General features: G+C 51.1%; 1 protein-coding gene across 8 annotated transcripts in view; it reads left to right on the top strand.

Annotated features, from left to right (window-relative positions):
* LOC105560320 (AT-rich interactive domain-containing protein 3A) overlaps nucleotides 1-12,645 on the top strand; it is a 146,630-nt gene that overhangs the window by 120,850 nt on the left and 13,135 nt on the right. For all 8 annotated transcript variants that reach the window (XR_001008811.1, XM_012009337.1, XM_012009336.1 and 5 more), the window contains one exon: nucleotides 10,185-10,368. Coding sequence is in view for 7 of the 8 variants with exons in the window: in XM_012009337.1 (XP_011864727.1) it covers nucleotides 10,185-10,368 (184 nt within the window). In the remaining variant the exon portion in view is untranslated. The remainder of the gene's footprint in view (nucleotides 1-10,184; nucleotides 10,369-12,645) is intronic.

The raw sequence follows: 12,645 nt of genomic DNA, 5'->3' as shown, positions 1-12,645 counted from the left end.
AACCGGTAGCTAAGACTCTATGGGTCGTGAAAGATTCCACGAATTTTCGCATTTCTCTCTAATTGATCTCTCATGGCGCTTTTTTCTCCCCCCCCCCCTTTTCAAAAGTGCCTCCCGCTACGCTCGTGCGAGGAATCGAATTACATTTTAATAACTTGTTATTTACATGCGATCCGAGATGAGAAAATTGGTTCCTCGCGTGGACGCGGAAATCCGAATCCGCTTGACCTTTCGCCGTCGTGGATAATTGAATTTCTACCGCGCGCATCCACGTGACAGTTATGGTTGGTAACGCGGGAACGTTACACCTGTCCAATTAGTTATTCACTCGCGCGCGCGCGGGTGAGCGCGCGGGTGAGCGCGCGAGAGTTCGACCTACATTTTCCAGTAGCAGACAGGTGACCGGATGGCTTCCAGCATCCGAGAGTCGAGAGGGAGCCGCCGGCTGCTCTCCGGCACGTTTCAGTGCTATAGATAGTGCGCACGCGAGCACACGCGGACGGCCGGATGAACGAGCGAGCGCGAACGGTCGAACGAAAAGCATTTAGCAGGATGACGTTCGCACATTCTAGACGTCCCGACGCCGGGCGTTCCCCGGGCGATCATCCGTTACGTTCTCGTGACGTAATTGTCGAATTCTTGTCCCAAGAGTCAGCCTTCGTTTACCAACGGACGAGAGGCACGAGCTTCGACTTCCCGCTCCGTGGTATCTGTCGGCATCGCTCGCAGTTGAAATTATTGTCTACCCCAGAACGTAAAGATTGATTTATGGAGATTCCACTATCTTTCGCGCCCCGACTCTCGGCACGACCAGCAGCTTTAAACGCGTAGCTCTCCATTAGATCGAACGCGCGCGCTCGTTCAATCACTCGTTAGCGATTAAAGTTTTTCAGCAGATCGGCTGTCTACCGAAATGAAAGAAAACACCGATGTCGGGCAACCGACTCGGGTTTGCGTACGTTTGTTTTCACGCTCTGACGAAGGTAACGATTTTTTTACGGGACTAGCCATGCGGGTATGCGCTATTAGGCCTATTCGTGAACGATATCTCCGATCGTATGCAGCGTAATAACGAAAGACCGCGCGCGGAAAGGGTGAAGCGAGCGAAAGCAGAAGGAGGGAGGATGAGATGATCCGAGCGGAAGGAGGACGAGCCGAGGAACGGATATCGCATTCTGCGGGCGGCGCGATGCTGTAGCGTGGGAAGTAAAATACGACTGTTAGAGACGGCCGACGGCCATTTCCATCCTGGCGGCTCAGTATTGGCGGGGCACTAAGTCTGAACTAATTTGCTTATTAATATTTCACAACAGCGCCGATCGCTCTGGGGGTTCGTGATGCATCGCCACTCTCCCTTTCCTCTCGCTCTCGCTCGCGGCTTCCTCCCTAGCCCTCTCCTCCGCCTCCTCTTCTCTCTTTCTCTCCTTGCGCGCTCGTGTGTGTGTGTGTGCGCCCCATCGGACGACCTTTCCTCGCCTCGTCCCTCTTCCTCGCACGCTTCTGAAAGGAGCCGCGAAACCTCTCTGGCTTTGTGAGCGACGCGTGTACGACCGTTTCTGGTGAAAGAAGCGCGCGCGGCCCTTCGCTTCTCGTGAAAGAAAGCCTGGCCGCGTCCTACGCAAGCTTGTACACGCCTACACGTGTCTGCGGCCAGGTGGCCGTGGTTAAGTTTTCAGCGATACCAAACACGCGCCGATCTTTATTACGGATTTATACGAGAGACCGGTCCGTCGCGAGCCACGCGACGAAAAGCCGCCATCGCCGAATGACCGATGACGGCCAACGAATGTGTAAAATGCGCACCGAGTTCCCGGTCGACGAATAATTTCCCGCAAAATTGCATTGTCAGTCATCCTGAGCCGTGACCGAGTCAGAAGCGAGAATTTACGCGGACGACTTCTGCAACGTACGTCTCGCGTAAGTGACTTGTCGTCGACGAAATAGCTTCGACTCGACGAAGCGCTAAAGCGCGAAACGCGCGATACAGAAACTTGCCGATCGATCCCTGCGTACCGCGTCAAGCGAACTGCACGCGACCTGTAAATTTTTCTCTCCGACTCCGTTTCCGTCCAACGTTTGAATCGCGGGCTCATCGGAACGCGCGTCCAGCGGCGAACAAGCTTGATTACCACTTACGACGATTTATCCCGATGCGATTAACGTCGTTAAAGCCCAAAGGCGTATCAGCGAGTTTACGACCCCTGACGAATTCGCATCTCGCAACAGTCGCAATGGCCGCGCTAAAGTCTCGTCGCGCCGTGGAAGTCGGGATTTGGGTCGTGACGGACGTGGCGCACGACGGACGTAAACTCTTATTCTGGCAGAATGACAAGTACGAATCGAAAGTTATTTTCGCCGCTCGATATAGGTTGATTTATATCTGGCATCGGACAATAACGTAGCCGCGGATCTCGCACTTTGGATGGCCGTTTTATAACCCCGAGAATAGCGGCGAGACGGTCGCGTTCGCGGAAGATTCGATAATTATTCCGCGCTAAATGTTACGAGAATAATAACGGCGCCCGTGCATCGTCGGTCGTTAAATTTTCTACGGCCATCGCGCGACGGCTTGTTCCAGCGTTGATTTCGCGTTATTGCGCTACGCGTCCGTCTCCAGGTACGCGAAAGTGCTCGGGTTTCCGAGAGACGCGTCTAGCTTTCGTCCCGCGGGGGCACACCCGGTCCCTTCGTCGCGACGGAATCAACTTGGTCTCCCGGATCGATTTTTCACCACTCGGCTGCTCGAGTACTCGGTCTTAATTTACGACCGGCATTCCTACGCCCCGATGCACGATCGTCGTCCAGTGAAAGACGTTTTATGTGATGATTTATCGCTTTATACGCGGCCCCTCGACGAGAGGTTGACGTCTCGACGAGATAATTTGCCAACTTGGCGCTTCCAAAGCGCGCCCTTCCACCCCGGCTTCTGGTCGCGAAGCGATAGCGAATGCCGCGAATCGCCTTTGTCGCGGCGCGACGACTCTCCGATCGAAGGGACGCGATCGTCGCCCTTCGCGCCCTCCGCCCTCACGTCGTGATAAAGCCGTATGCGCTATCGGCCGTGGAGGTACGAGTTAACGCGCTATTTTACGTCACATCAAAGCCTCGCCACATTGTTGGCAAGTGCCGAGGCAGTAATCTCGACTATCTCTCGCGTTTGTCCCTCGCGAGCGTATCCGTGGGGAGTAGCCATGCGCGAGCAAAGGAACGACGACGGACCGTCTTCTTCGCGGTCGACTCCGCGCTAGGAGAGCCTGGCGGAACCGCCTCGACGAAGTGCACGACCGTGGAACCGCGACGTTCCGCGAAAAGGCAGGATCTCTCGTAAAAGACAATATGTCCGACGTCTCGCGTCCCTTGGATTCTAATTGCGGCATGACCGACCGACTCCCGAGCGCAAACGTATTTGTCCAGCTTGGATTGAATTATACATGTCGCGCGAATAGCGAATTTGCAGGCGTGACAGGCGACAACAGGCGGGGGGAAAGAAAAGGAAAAAAGATGCAGACATCTGGCACGCGAAACACCTGATATTAAAACCTTCTTGTAAAAAGCATCGTGTCGAACGACGTGTTCGAATGTCGCGTTTAAATCCCCGCCGCCGGACTTAAAAAGTCGGCTTCGTTTGAGCAACCGAATCGTACACATGGTACCTCGGCGGGGCGAGCGTGCAAATCGGAGCTTGTCGTAAAGTCTATCAAAGAAGCCGTAGAGCCCGACGCCGCAAGCGAGCGCACTTTATCGCTCGCGATATTATTTGGAGATTTTATTGTCGTCACGCAACCCCGATACACATGCGCGCGCGCGCGGATCTCAATCGTTGTGCTCCAAGGGCCACCCAGACGGCCAGACGTCCACGGGTCCTGGACCAGCTGGAGCGAGAAGGAGCTAGTTGGAATTGCGCAGGAAAGCGCGATACGTTCATCTTTTGTAGAGACCCTGTAATCAGAGACTGGCCATAAGAGTTGGTCAAGTTCCTGCGAGTGAGAGAGAAACAGAACTGTAATCTTTTGATTCTGCAAACGCGAGAAAGTGCACACGTGGCCGCGTTCAAGCTTGCGCACGTTAGCGTAGACTCTGCTACGCGTCTGATCCGCCTGGCGAGTAATCCGCCACTGATCTCGAATATTTTACATTCGATCCATCTTGTTTTCTCGGATTATGTCGCTCGGCGAGGAGACACTGGGAGAGGCAGCAGCGATACCACCCACGAAGCGCTTCTCTATTTCGTTCCACGCCCGTAACTCAGCCGACGCCCCGGGGATACCTCGTCGGCTGACGGAAATACAATTATTTGATTCGTCGAGCAACAAGTGGCTCATGGGGGATCGTTAACTGGTGGATCCTCGTAGAGATTTCGATGCCTCGATAGTGGAACCCGCCACCGACGGCGTTGCATTCGTGATGATGTATCGCGCTTCTAACGCGCGGAGAGACACAACGTGTCGCTCATCCGTAGCATCGCCGTGAGGCACATTTATGAAAGTTTGTCGCCGATAATTTGCGACTTGTTTACGTGTCTCGCGCGTTTCATGTCGAGTCAACGACTGTCGCGTATTTAAATCGCGACGCGACGTCTGAAGAACTCGAATGCAAAACCGGCTAGCACGACGCTCTCGAGGGAACTTTGAAGAATGAATAATCGGAAAAGAGAGAATATACGGCTGAGAGACGATTGAAGAGAAAAAAGGAGTAGGGGAGGGAGAGAGAGAGAGAGAGGGGAAAGAAGGGACACGGAGAAACGCGCGACGACGAGATCCATAAGCATTGCTACAAAAGCGCAGCCGTTGAGCGCAACCCCTCGCGTACGCCTTCATCGTTTCATTGCGGCACTCTCCGACAGTTAACTTCACTAAGACGGATCGTAAATTACGCCAATATTTCCGCGAAATCCTAACAAGATTATAAACCAGATTGTAGCGGTCTATGCGGCGGCTGCGGCCGTACCGTGCTCCCTCTTTTCCTCCCGGGACCTCTTTCTTAATCTTCGAGCCTCTCGACCGGAGAGCCGGAGTGAGAACTCGAGTGATGCGGAGAAAAAAAGAAGGGTGAAGAGGGAAAGGGAGGGAGAGAGAGAGAGAGAAAGAGAGTGAGCGAGAGGGGTAAGCAGGGAGGAGATCTATTTATAATGCGTTTGCGTCTTTGCAGGGGCCCAGCCGGTGAAGGCAGTAAATGTCACGTGTATTTCATATGAAACTCCACCCCCTCCCAGCTATTCCTCGCAATGCCAATCTCTTTTGCCGGTCTGATAATGCCAAGCGCTAACAAAGTTAACTCGCGCGAGACTCTCTAGAAATTGTCCCTCCCTCTCCTCGCCCTTCCTGACCTCCCTCTTCCCGCGTCGGGTTTTGCAGCTCGTTTTTCGACCTTTACACCGTAAAGGATCCTTATTCTATTCGGGAATGAGAAACGCATGTGTAGGTAGCCTGTACAAAAGATATACTTTTCTGGATTGGACGGATTGTTAAACTTGATCTCCGTAAACAGCGAGATGACATATGACAGCGTGGCCACAAAACCGCGACATAGACAAAAGCAGTTCACAAAAGGTACCACGTCTTTCTTCCAACAAGTTTGAAAAGTTTGCCCAGGAGCGTAAATTTTCAGTCGGTTTCTTCGATAAAAAAAATATTTTAACGCGCTTATGTCCGTTCCACGCAGGTTACCTTTAATCCCGGTTTACATTACTGGTTCTCTTTTTTTAGTTCGTAAAACTAGAAAAGAATGTATAAAGCAAGTTGCACCGAGATCAAAGTTAAACTGCGTTGGTAGAAACGGGCGCATTGGAAAGGCCGCGAGGGTAAGATTAGGCAAGATTAGGGGCGCGCGATCTCGCGGGAGTGTACACCATCGACGACTTATTCGATAGAATCCGAGGCCGTCACGCAAGATTCCGGGAAAAGCCGTTTCGCACGTCTGAAACCCCTTCCGAGCGCGGCCAGCACATCGGCGGGACGGGGTGGTATGCGTGTGTTAATAAAGGCCTCCGACGTAACCGATCGTTATTAGATCGGACACTCCCTCGTCCCCGCCGCGCCTATTCGCCCCTCGCAATAACCCATAAAATGAAACATTTTGTTTCGTATGTCAATTACCCCCACTACACCTTGGCGAGGGTATACTCGACAAATATGGTAGCGGAAGACGCCGGCGTTCGCTCGCAGAGGATTTCTCGACTCGTCCTCGGCGCGTCCTCTCCTCTCCCGTAAGAAACGTTACGTCGGAAAAAAAACGGAACGGCGGCACGACACCTGAATTTCCTGAGAAAGTTATCCGGGTTCTACGGCTCGCAATTTCGCCGCTTCGTCGTTCGAAAGCGAAACGAGCGGGCCCTCGGTCCCGAGTCCGTCCAACGCGCCTACGTTCGATTTTATCGCGATGCCGCGGAAAGTACGGCGGAATCTCGCCATCTGCGAGGGAACGAGGGTTGATCGGATGGGTGTGCTTACGCGCGCCGTGCGTGATTTTTATCGCGACATCTCTCGCACGCTTTTTTCCACGGGGAACGCGCGTACAGGCGATACCGCGTAACGCCCGTACGCGACGAAGCGAATGGCTACTTTGGCTCGTTGAAAGCAACATGCGATGGCCACTGTTGCTCGTCGCGGTGCTACTTCGCCACCACTACTTGGACGAGTCCGCGGTATGGCGCGGCACGGCGCGACGGCGGCCGTTATAAAAATAACTGCTGATTGGACGCCCTACCAAGAAAAGTCGTAATCGCATCCTGAAACGTTCCCTTCCTCCCCTCTGTCTCTCTCTCTCTCTCTCTCTTTTCTCTCTTTGTCCGTCCCTCTTCCTTTCTCTCATTCCCCTTTTACTCTCTCTCTCTCTCTCTCTCTCTCTCGCTATTTTATCTTCCCGAGCATTCACTCCCGCTGTTTTGTATCGTCCCTCCCTTTCTCGTCAATCTCGCGTCGAAGAATATTATGTCGCGTAAGAAGGGTGAACGTATCTTCGCAAAGTTCTCTGCTTCTTTACGTTGTTACGAAGATTCCAGATAAATAACAAGAATAGAGACTTACTGTCGCCAGTAAAGAATTAACCAGTGTCGGCAATTAATAATGGACGCAACTGACAAATTCTAGTTAAAGAAATTTATTGCGGGAAACATTACCTCGGCCAGGTTGGAACCTGGACCTCCCTACACTCTAGGCGGGCGTCTTACCAATTCGACCACTGAGGCATTCGAGGTAAAGTTTGGAAAGTGAAGCAACGTGATTTTTTCGACTCCTTCCCCGCTTTACTTCGCTCTTTTATCGCTTTCTATCGTTTAATCGATCATAGAGGAACAGTGTTTGGTCTTGAACATTGAACGAGAAAGCTCGATGCTTTGCCGGGTTTGAACCTGGACCTCCCTACACTCTAGGCGGGCGTCTTACCAATTCGACCACCGAGACATTCGTGATAAAGTTTGGAAAGTGAAGCAACGTGATTTTCTCGACAACTTCCCTGCTTTACTTCGCTCTTTCATCGCTTACTATCGTTTAATCGATCATAGAGGAACTGTGTTTGGTCTTGAACATTGACCGAGAAAGCTCGATGCTTTGCCGGAACATTGTATCACGAGGGACCTGACGAAGCTAACGTAGACAGCGAGAGGACAATGATCGATGCAGAGGAGTCTCGCGCGATACAAGGGACGAGAGGGAACGTCTATCGGCCGCCATATTGCGCAGCCTTTATCGCCGCGTCCTACATAGGAACATTAAGCGCGGGTTGCCGGGTTGCGCGTATATCAACAATAATTGCAGGGCCAATAATAAAGCCGAAGGGAGCACGCTCGATAGCCCGAAATTGCTGGTTCCCCTACCCCGAGGAGCGCGGTTTTATTGCCTCCTCTCGTCGGTCAGAAATGGCGGCAGCCCCCTTCATCGTCCTCGATGGCGGATAAACGATCCTGCGATACGGCGCCGCGCCGCGCCGCGCCACGCCACGCCACGCCACACCGCGCCGCGAATGCGCGCCTCTCCTCCTCCTCTCATTGTCCGTATCTGCGCCTGTGTTGTCTGGCGCGTCCGTATAACGCGCTCTCCCCGTGTACCGAGGCATCCCGTACAGAATCGTTCGCGAGCTCGTAAAGAGCCGCAAAAGCGGGCTCCGCACGCGCGATAGTCGCGAGTATTGCCCTTGTTAACGCCCCGTTAACTCGAACCTCTGGACAAACTCGTAAAATTCGCCGGCTCCGTGGAAAGCGGCGGCCACCGCGCGGCGAGGGAGTCATCGGGGAATTTCGAGCCTCGGGGTCGAGCGCGCGACGGGACGCAAGGTTCAAACATAAAAAAAAAAGGACGAAAATAGGAGATCGAGTTACCGATGCGCGCGCTCGATGACGCAAGGAGCGCATTAAATGTGAAAAGAGCCCGAGCTGGAAATTATATGTTTATTTTTATCTCCGCGAGATAAAATGCGCTTCGAGCGTTTCGGGCATTACTCCGGGTTCTAGCCAGTTTCGTGAAAGATTTTCAATCGTTGGCTCATTTCAGACACGTCGCTCGGGCGCCGTTTATGCGCGACTCTAAACCTCAGATTACGCCAACTCGAAAGCTCGTAAAGGTGCGTTTACGTTTACGTAGTTGAAGCGCACGATAGTCGCGAGCGCTGCTGCTCTTGTTAACACTCCGTTAAGTCGTGGCTCGGGCAGCCTCGTAAAATTCGATGGCCTGGCTACCATAGTAGGCGGCGGTAATACGCGCACGAATTAACCGGAGAATTTCTTCGTATCTGTCTGAATGTCGCTCGACGACGAGTATTGCTCTCGATATTACGCGCCAACGGCTTTACACGCGTGGCATTACGTAATTTCCAACAAATATAGCACGCGCTGTATTCCGCACAGACGCGCTTTTCTCTCAAACGACTCGATTAATTTTTACAGATAAGATCAAGGCATCCTAGATGTTGCCAAAAGCGGAACTTGTTGCGAATTTCCATCAGAATTCGCGAATACGCGAATGCCATTTGCATCGTCGTTCTATCGAGCGAGAGCTCGTAAAAAAAATTGCCCGCGAGCAACCAATCGATAATTTTTAACACAACCGCTTCGATACTCGTCGTATTTTCCACTTCGTTCTCTACTCTTGATCCGCCGTATGCTTTCTCTCTTTGTTCCGTATCTGTTATATCTGGCGCGATGCGCCCTGAGGAAGATCGTAAAAGACTGCGCCACTCGCGTGATTGTTGCGAATTCGTTATTGCTCTTGTTAACGCCCCACGCTGGATATCTCTGGACAAACCTCGTAAAATCCAGCGGTTTTACGCTAGTCGTACTTTAAGACGATCGCAAAATCTGCCTCGGCTGATCACGCAATGGTAAAGGATGGTTCGCGTCACCTACGGTCCGATTATCTCAGTCGTTGATTGATTTGACGAAATCTCGAGGTAGAAATCCCTTACAATTAATAGAGGAGAGTCCCCTATTATGCGATAGGATCCTAATATGGGGTAGTTTCTGTTAAATTAATAGGCACCGTCGGTTGTTTCCACCATGAATTTATTGCTCTTGGGGCGAAATCTGTTTGGTGGAAATTCATTGTTAGATCGTGTAATCCTGAGAAGAAAGACTTGTGATTGAATTTGCGCTGTCTCATATTATAAATCTATCTCATAATAGACTTTTCTCTATTAAAGTCTCTTTACATTTCTGAGTATTCGTTAAAATCGTCATTTTGTCTTGAGCGTGTTTACATAAGAATCGCGTTTCCTGGATTATAATACACGTATAATACCCGAACCACTTCATTGTTGAGGGGATCGCAAGGAAATAAAACATTGTGTAATTTTTATGCGCGGAAGAGGTAAACTGCACGTTTAACGTGACAACGATAAAATTTCGTATTGTAATTGATTTTTAAAATTACTCGGCATTACAGCAAAACGTACTTGGCGGAAAAGTGCCTTGTTTCGTTCCTTGTTAGATAGTTTGCCAATTTAGCAAAATGATTTTTCAACTTGAATAAAATTAGTATTCCGAGCAAGCCTCGTTGCTGCCTATATAATAACTGATGAAGTTTGCTAAGGTAGCATAAAATATGCTGTGCCAGCAGGTTATTTTTCCCAGTGTGTATTTATATAACGCGTCTCACGCGTTGCGCAAATTGAAGTCTTTTTTTTTCCGAAGTGAACAACGTCGCGTTTCGATATCAAACGTGTATATGTAAAGTGAAATTATTTCTCTCTTGCAGGAACACCCATTAGCCGACTTCCTATCATGGCGAAATCCGTATTGGATCTCTACGAGCTCTACAAGCTAGTGGTGCACCGAGGCGGGCTGGTCGAGGTGATCAACAAGAAGCTGTGGCAGGAAATCATCAAAGGTCTCAAGCTGCCAGCGAGCATCACTTCCGCCGCGTTTACTTTGCGAACTCAGTAAGTAGATCGTGAAGTTTCTCATCCGGGACCCCGGTCTTGCCCGTGCAGACGTGATGCCCAGGCCCGCCGTAATTCGCATACAATAAGTCGCAGCTGACGAGGAGTCGTCCGAGCGTGAAATCTGTGGCAATGACTTAAGGCCGAATCAGACCAGCAATTGTCGACGCGGATTGGATTGGCGATTGTCTTCTAGCCGAAGCAGCCAGCGATTTAATCGACTCTGATTGGCCAGAGGACAATCGTCAATCGCCGACTCCAATCCAATAGGCCGAATCAGACTAGCAATTGCTGACTCGGATTGTCCTCTAGCCAATGAGAGTCGATTAAATCGCTGGCTGCTTTGCTCTCATTGGCTAGAGGACAATCGCCAATCCCGATCGAATCCGCGTCGACAATTGCTAGTCTGATTCGGTCTTTAAGCGCGTCGTCCCGTCAAGATGTTCGCGTTCGATAGAGCTATCCGACAGCGGAACGACCATCCGCGCGAGTAATTTGCCGTCGTTGAGTCGCGTCGTCGGCACACGGTTCTCCGTCTCTGAGCGTTCCGCTGAATAAATATGTATCTTCGTAATTGATTCGCGAATCAAAGCTGCGTCCAATTAAGAAGTCCAATTAGGGACGGTTTACCGTCCTGGTATATTAGCCAGTAAAATCAAACCTTGTGACGACGGTGTCGCGCGGGTCCGCGTGTTATTGCGCGCTCGCTGTCGACGAGAGGAGATAAAACAACGTAGGTGACGAGTCGGAGGCGTGACATACAGGTGCATCGTCTTAGCCGACGTGTCGTCCACGTCGTCCAAGGGTCCCCCGTGCGATCCCTCACCGGGCGGGACACCTCGCGCGGGGCGGGTTGTGACAACCTGGAACCGTTGGCACGATATATATTCGTTTATATAATACCGGGCATATCCAGCGCGGGCGACGAAGATTTATCTGCCGTTCGCGGTGTCTCGTCTCCCCGCGCGCGGGGACGGGAAAGGACGAGAGGTCTCTAAATAGAGATTCGTCGGCGAGATTCGGAGAGACGACGGCGCGAGGCATCCCGCTCATCTCGCCGCGCAGAAGGGAGGTGGGACGGACGCGAAAATGCGGACCGGGCCGGGAGAAGAGGGATGGAGCACGCCGACACATTATAAGCGCGGGCTAATATGAATTACACGGCCGCGATGCTAGGGGTGTGTGCTCGTGAAAATAACTCCGCGCAACGCGCTTTGTGCACGATGGAACGTCGGCGTCGTGTCGCGTCTCGTCGCGTCGCGTCGCGTCGCGCCGCCTCGCCTCGCCTCACCTCGCCGCGGTCGCGCATCCATCATTCCGGCAACCGGCTATCTTTCCTCGACGATATGTACGCGAGATAGAGGAGAAAATACGAAAATACTGTCGGCTCCAACAAAATCCCGCTCGCGACAGAGTTCATCTGGCAAGAATCGGTGTCGATTAACTTGAACCCGCGACGTCTCTCCGTCTCTCTTGCTCTCTCTCTCTCTCTCTCTTTTTTAGGAGCACAGGCTAATTATATCCGTTTGGCGCTTGGTACCTTTTCGGGAGAAAAATTTGAATGAAATTTATCTCAACGCTGTAATGTACGATACTATTTTTTTCTTACTGAATTTCTTACGAGAACCTATCAGGATTTAGCTTTAAGGTCGAATCGGACTAGCAATTGCTGACTCGGATTCCATTGGGATTGGCGATTGACGATTGTCTTCTAGCCAATAAGAGATTAAATCGCTGGCTGCATTTGACTCTTATTGGCTAAGGGACAATCGTCAATCGCCAATTCCAATTTAATCCGAGTCAACAATTGCTAGTCTGATTCGATCTTTAAGTCACCTGATCGAAAACTGCATCCCGATTGGCTCTCGTCGGCAATTCAGTTGGAAAAATAGTATCGTGTTCCGTTGGCTTAATTTTTTACGTCGTACAAGATTGTAGAACGATTCCTTTGAGACGAACTCGAGGGAATGAAAGGCGCTTTGAAATTCTTATTACGATACTTTGGCTGCTTTCCTCTCAGAGAACACAGTCGACATTTTTGACACAAATCGACACATGTCGCCTTCCATTTAGAATCTAATTCAAACTCAATCGACACTTTCGACTCTGCTCAGGTGGAGAGGGTGTTTTTGACCGAAGATCGAATCTTTTCTCGACAGAACCTTTTCCTAAAATCTTGTTTAAATCTTTGCCACAGTGACAAACTGTGCTCGAGTGCGTTAACTTGTGTCGATTTGTGTCTCCTGAAAGGAAAGCAACCTTCGAATATTTAAACAT

This window comes from Vollenhovia emeryi, unplaced genomic scaffold (genome assembly GCF_000949405.1).
Source record: "Vollenhovia emeryi isolate VEMERY1.0 unplaced genomic scaffold, V.emery_V1.0 DF939233.1, whole genome shotgun sequence".
NCBI lineage: Eukaryota > Metazoa > Arthropoda > Insecta > Hymenoptera > Formicidae > Vollenhovia > Vollenhovia emeryi.
The sequence above is the reverse complement of the archived record's forward strand: the minus strand, read 5'-3'. Positions and strand labels throughout refer to the sequence as shown.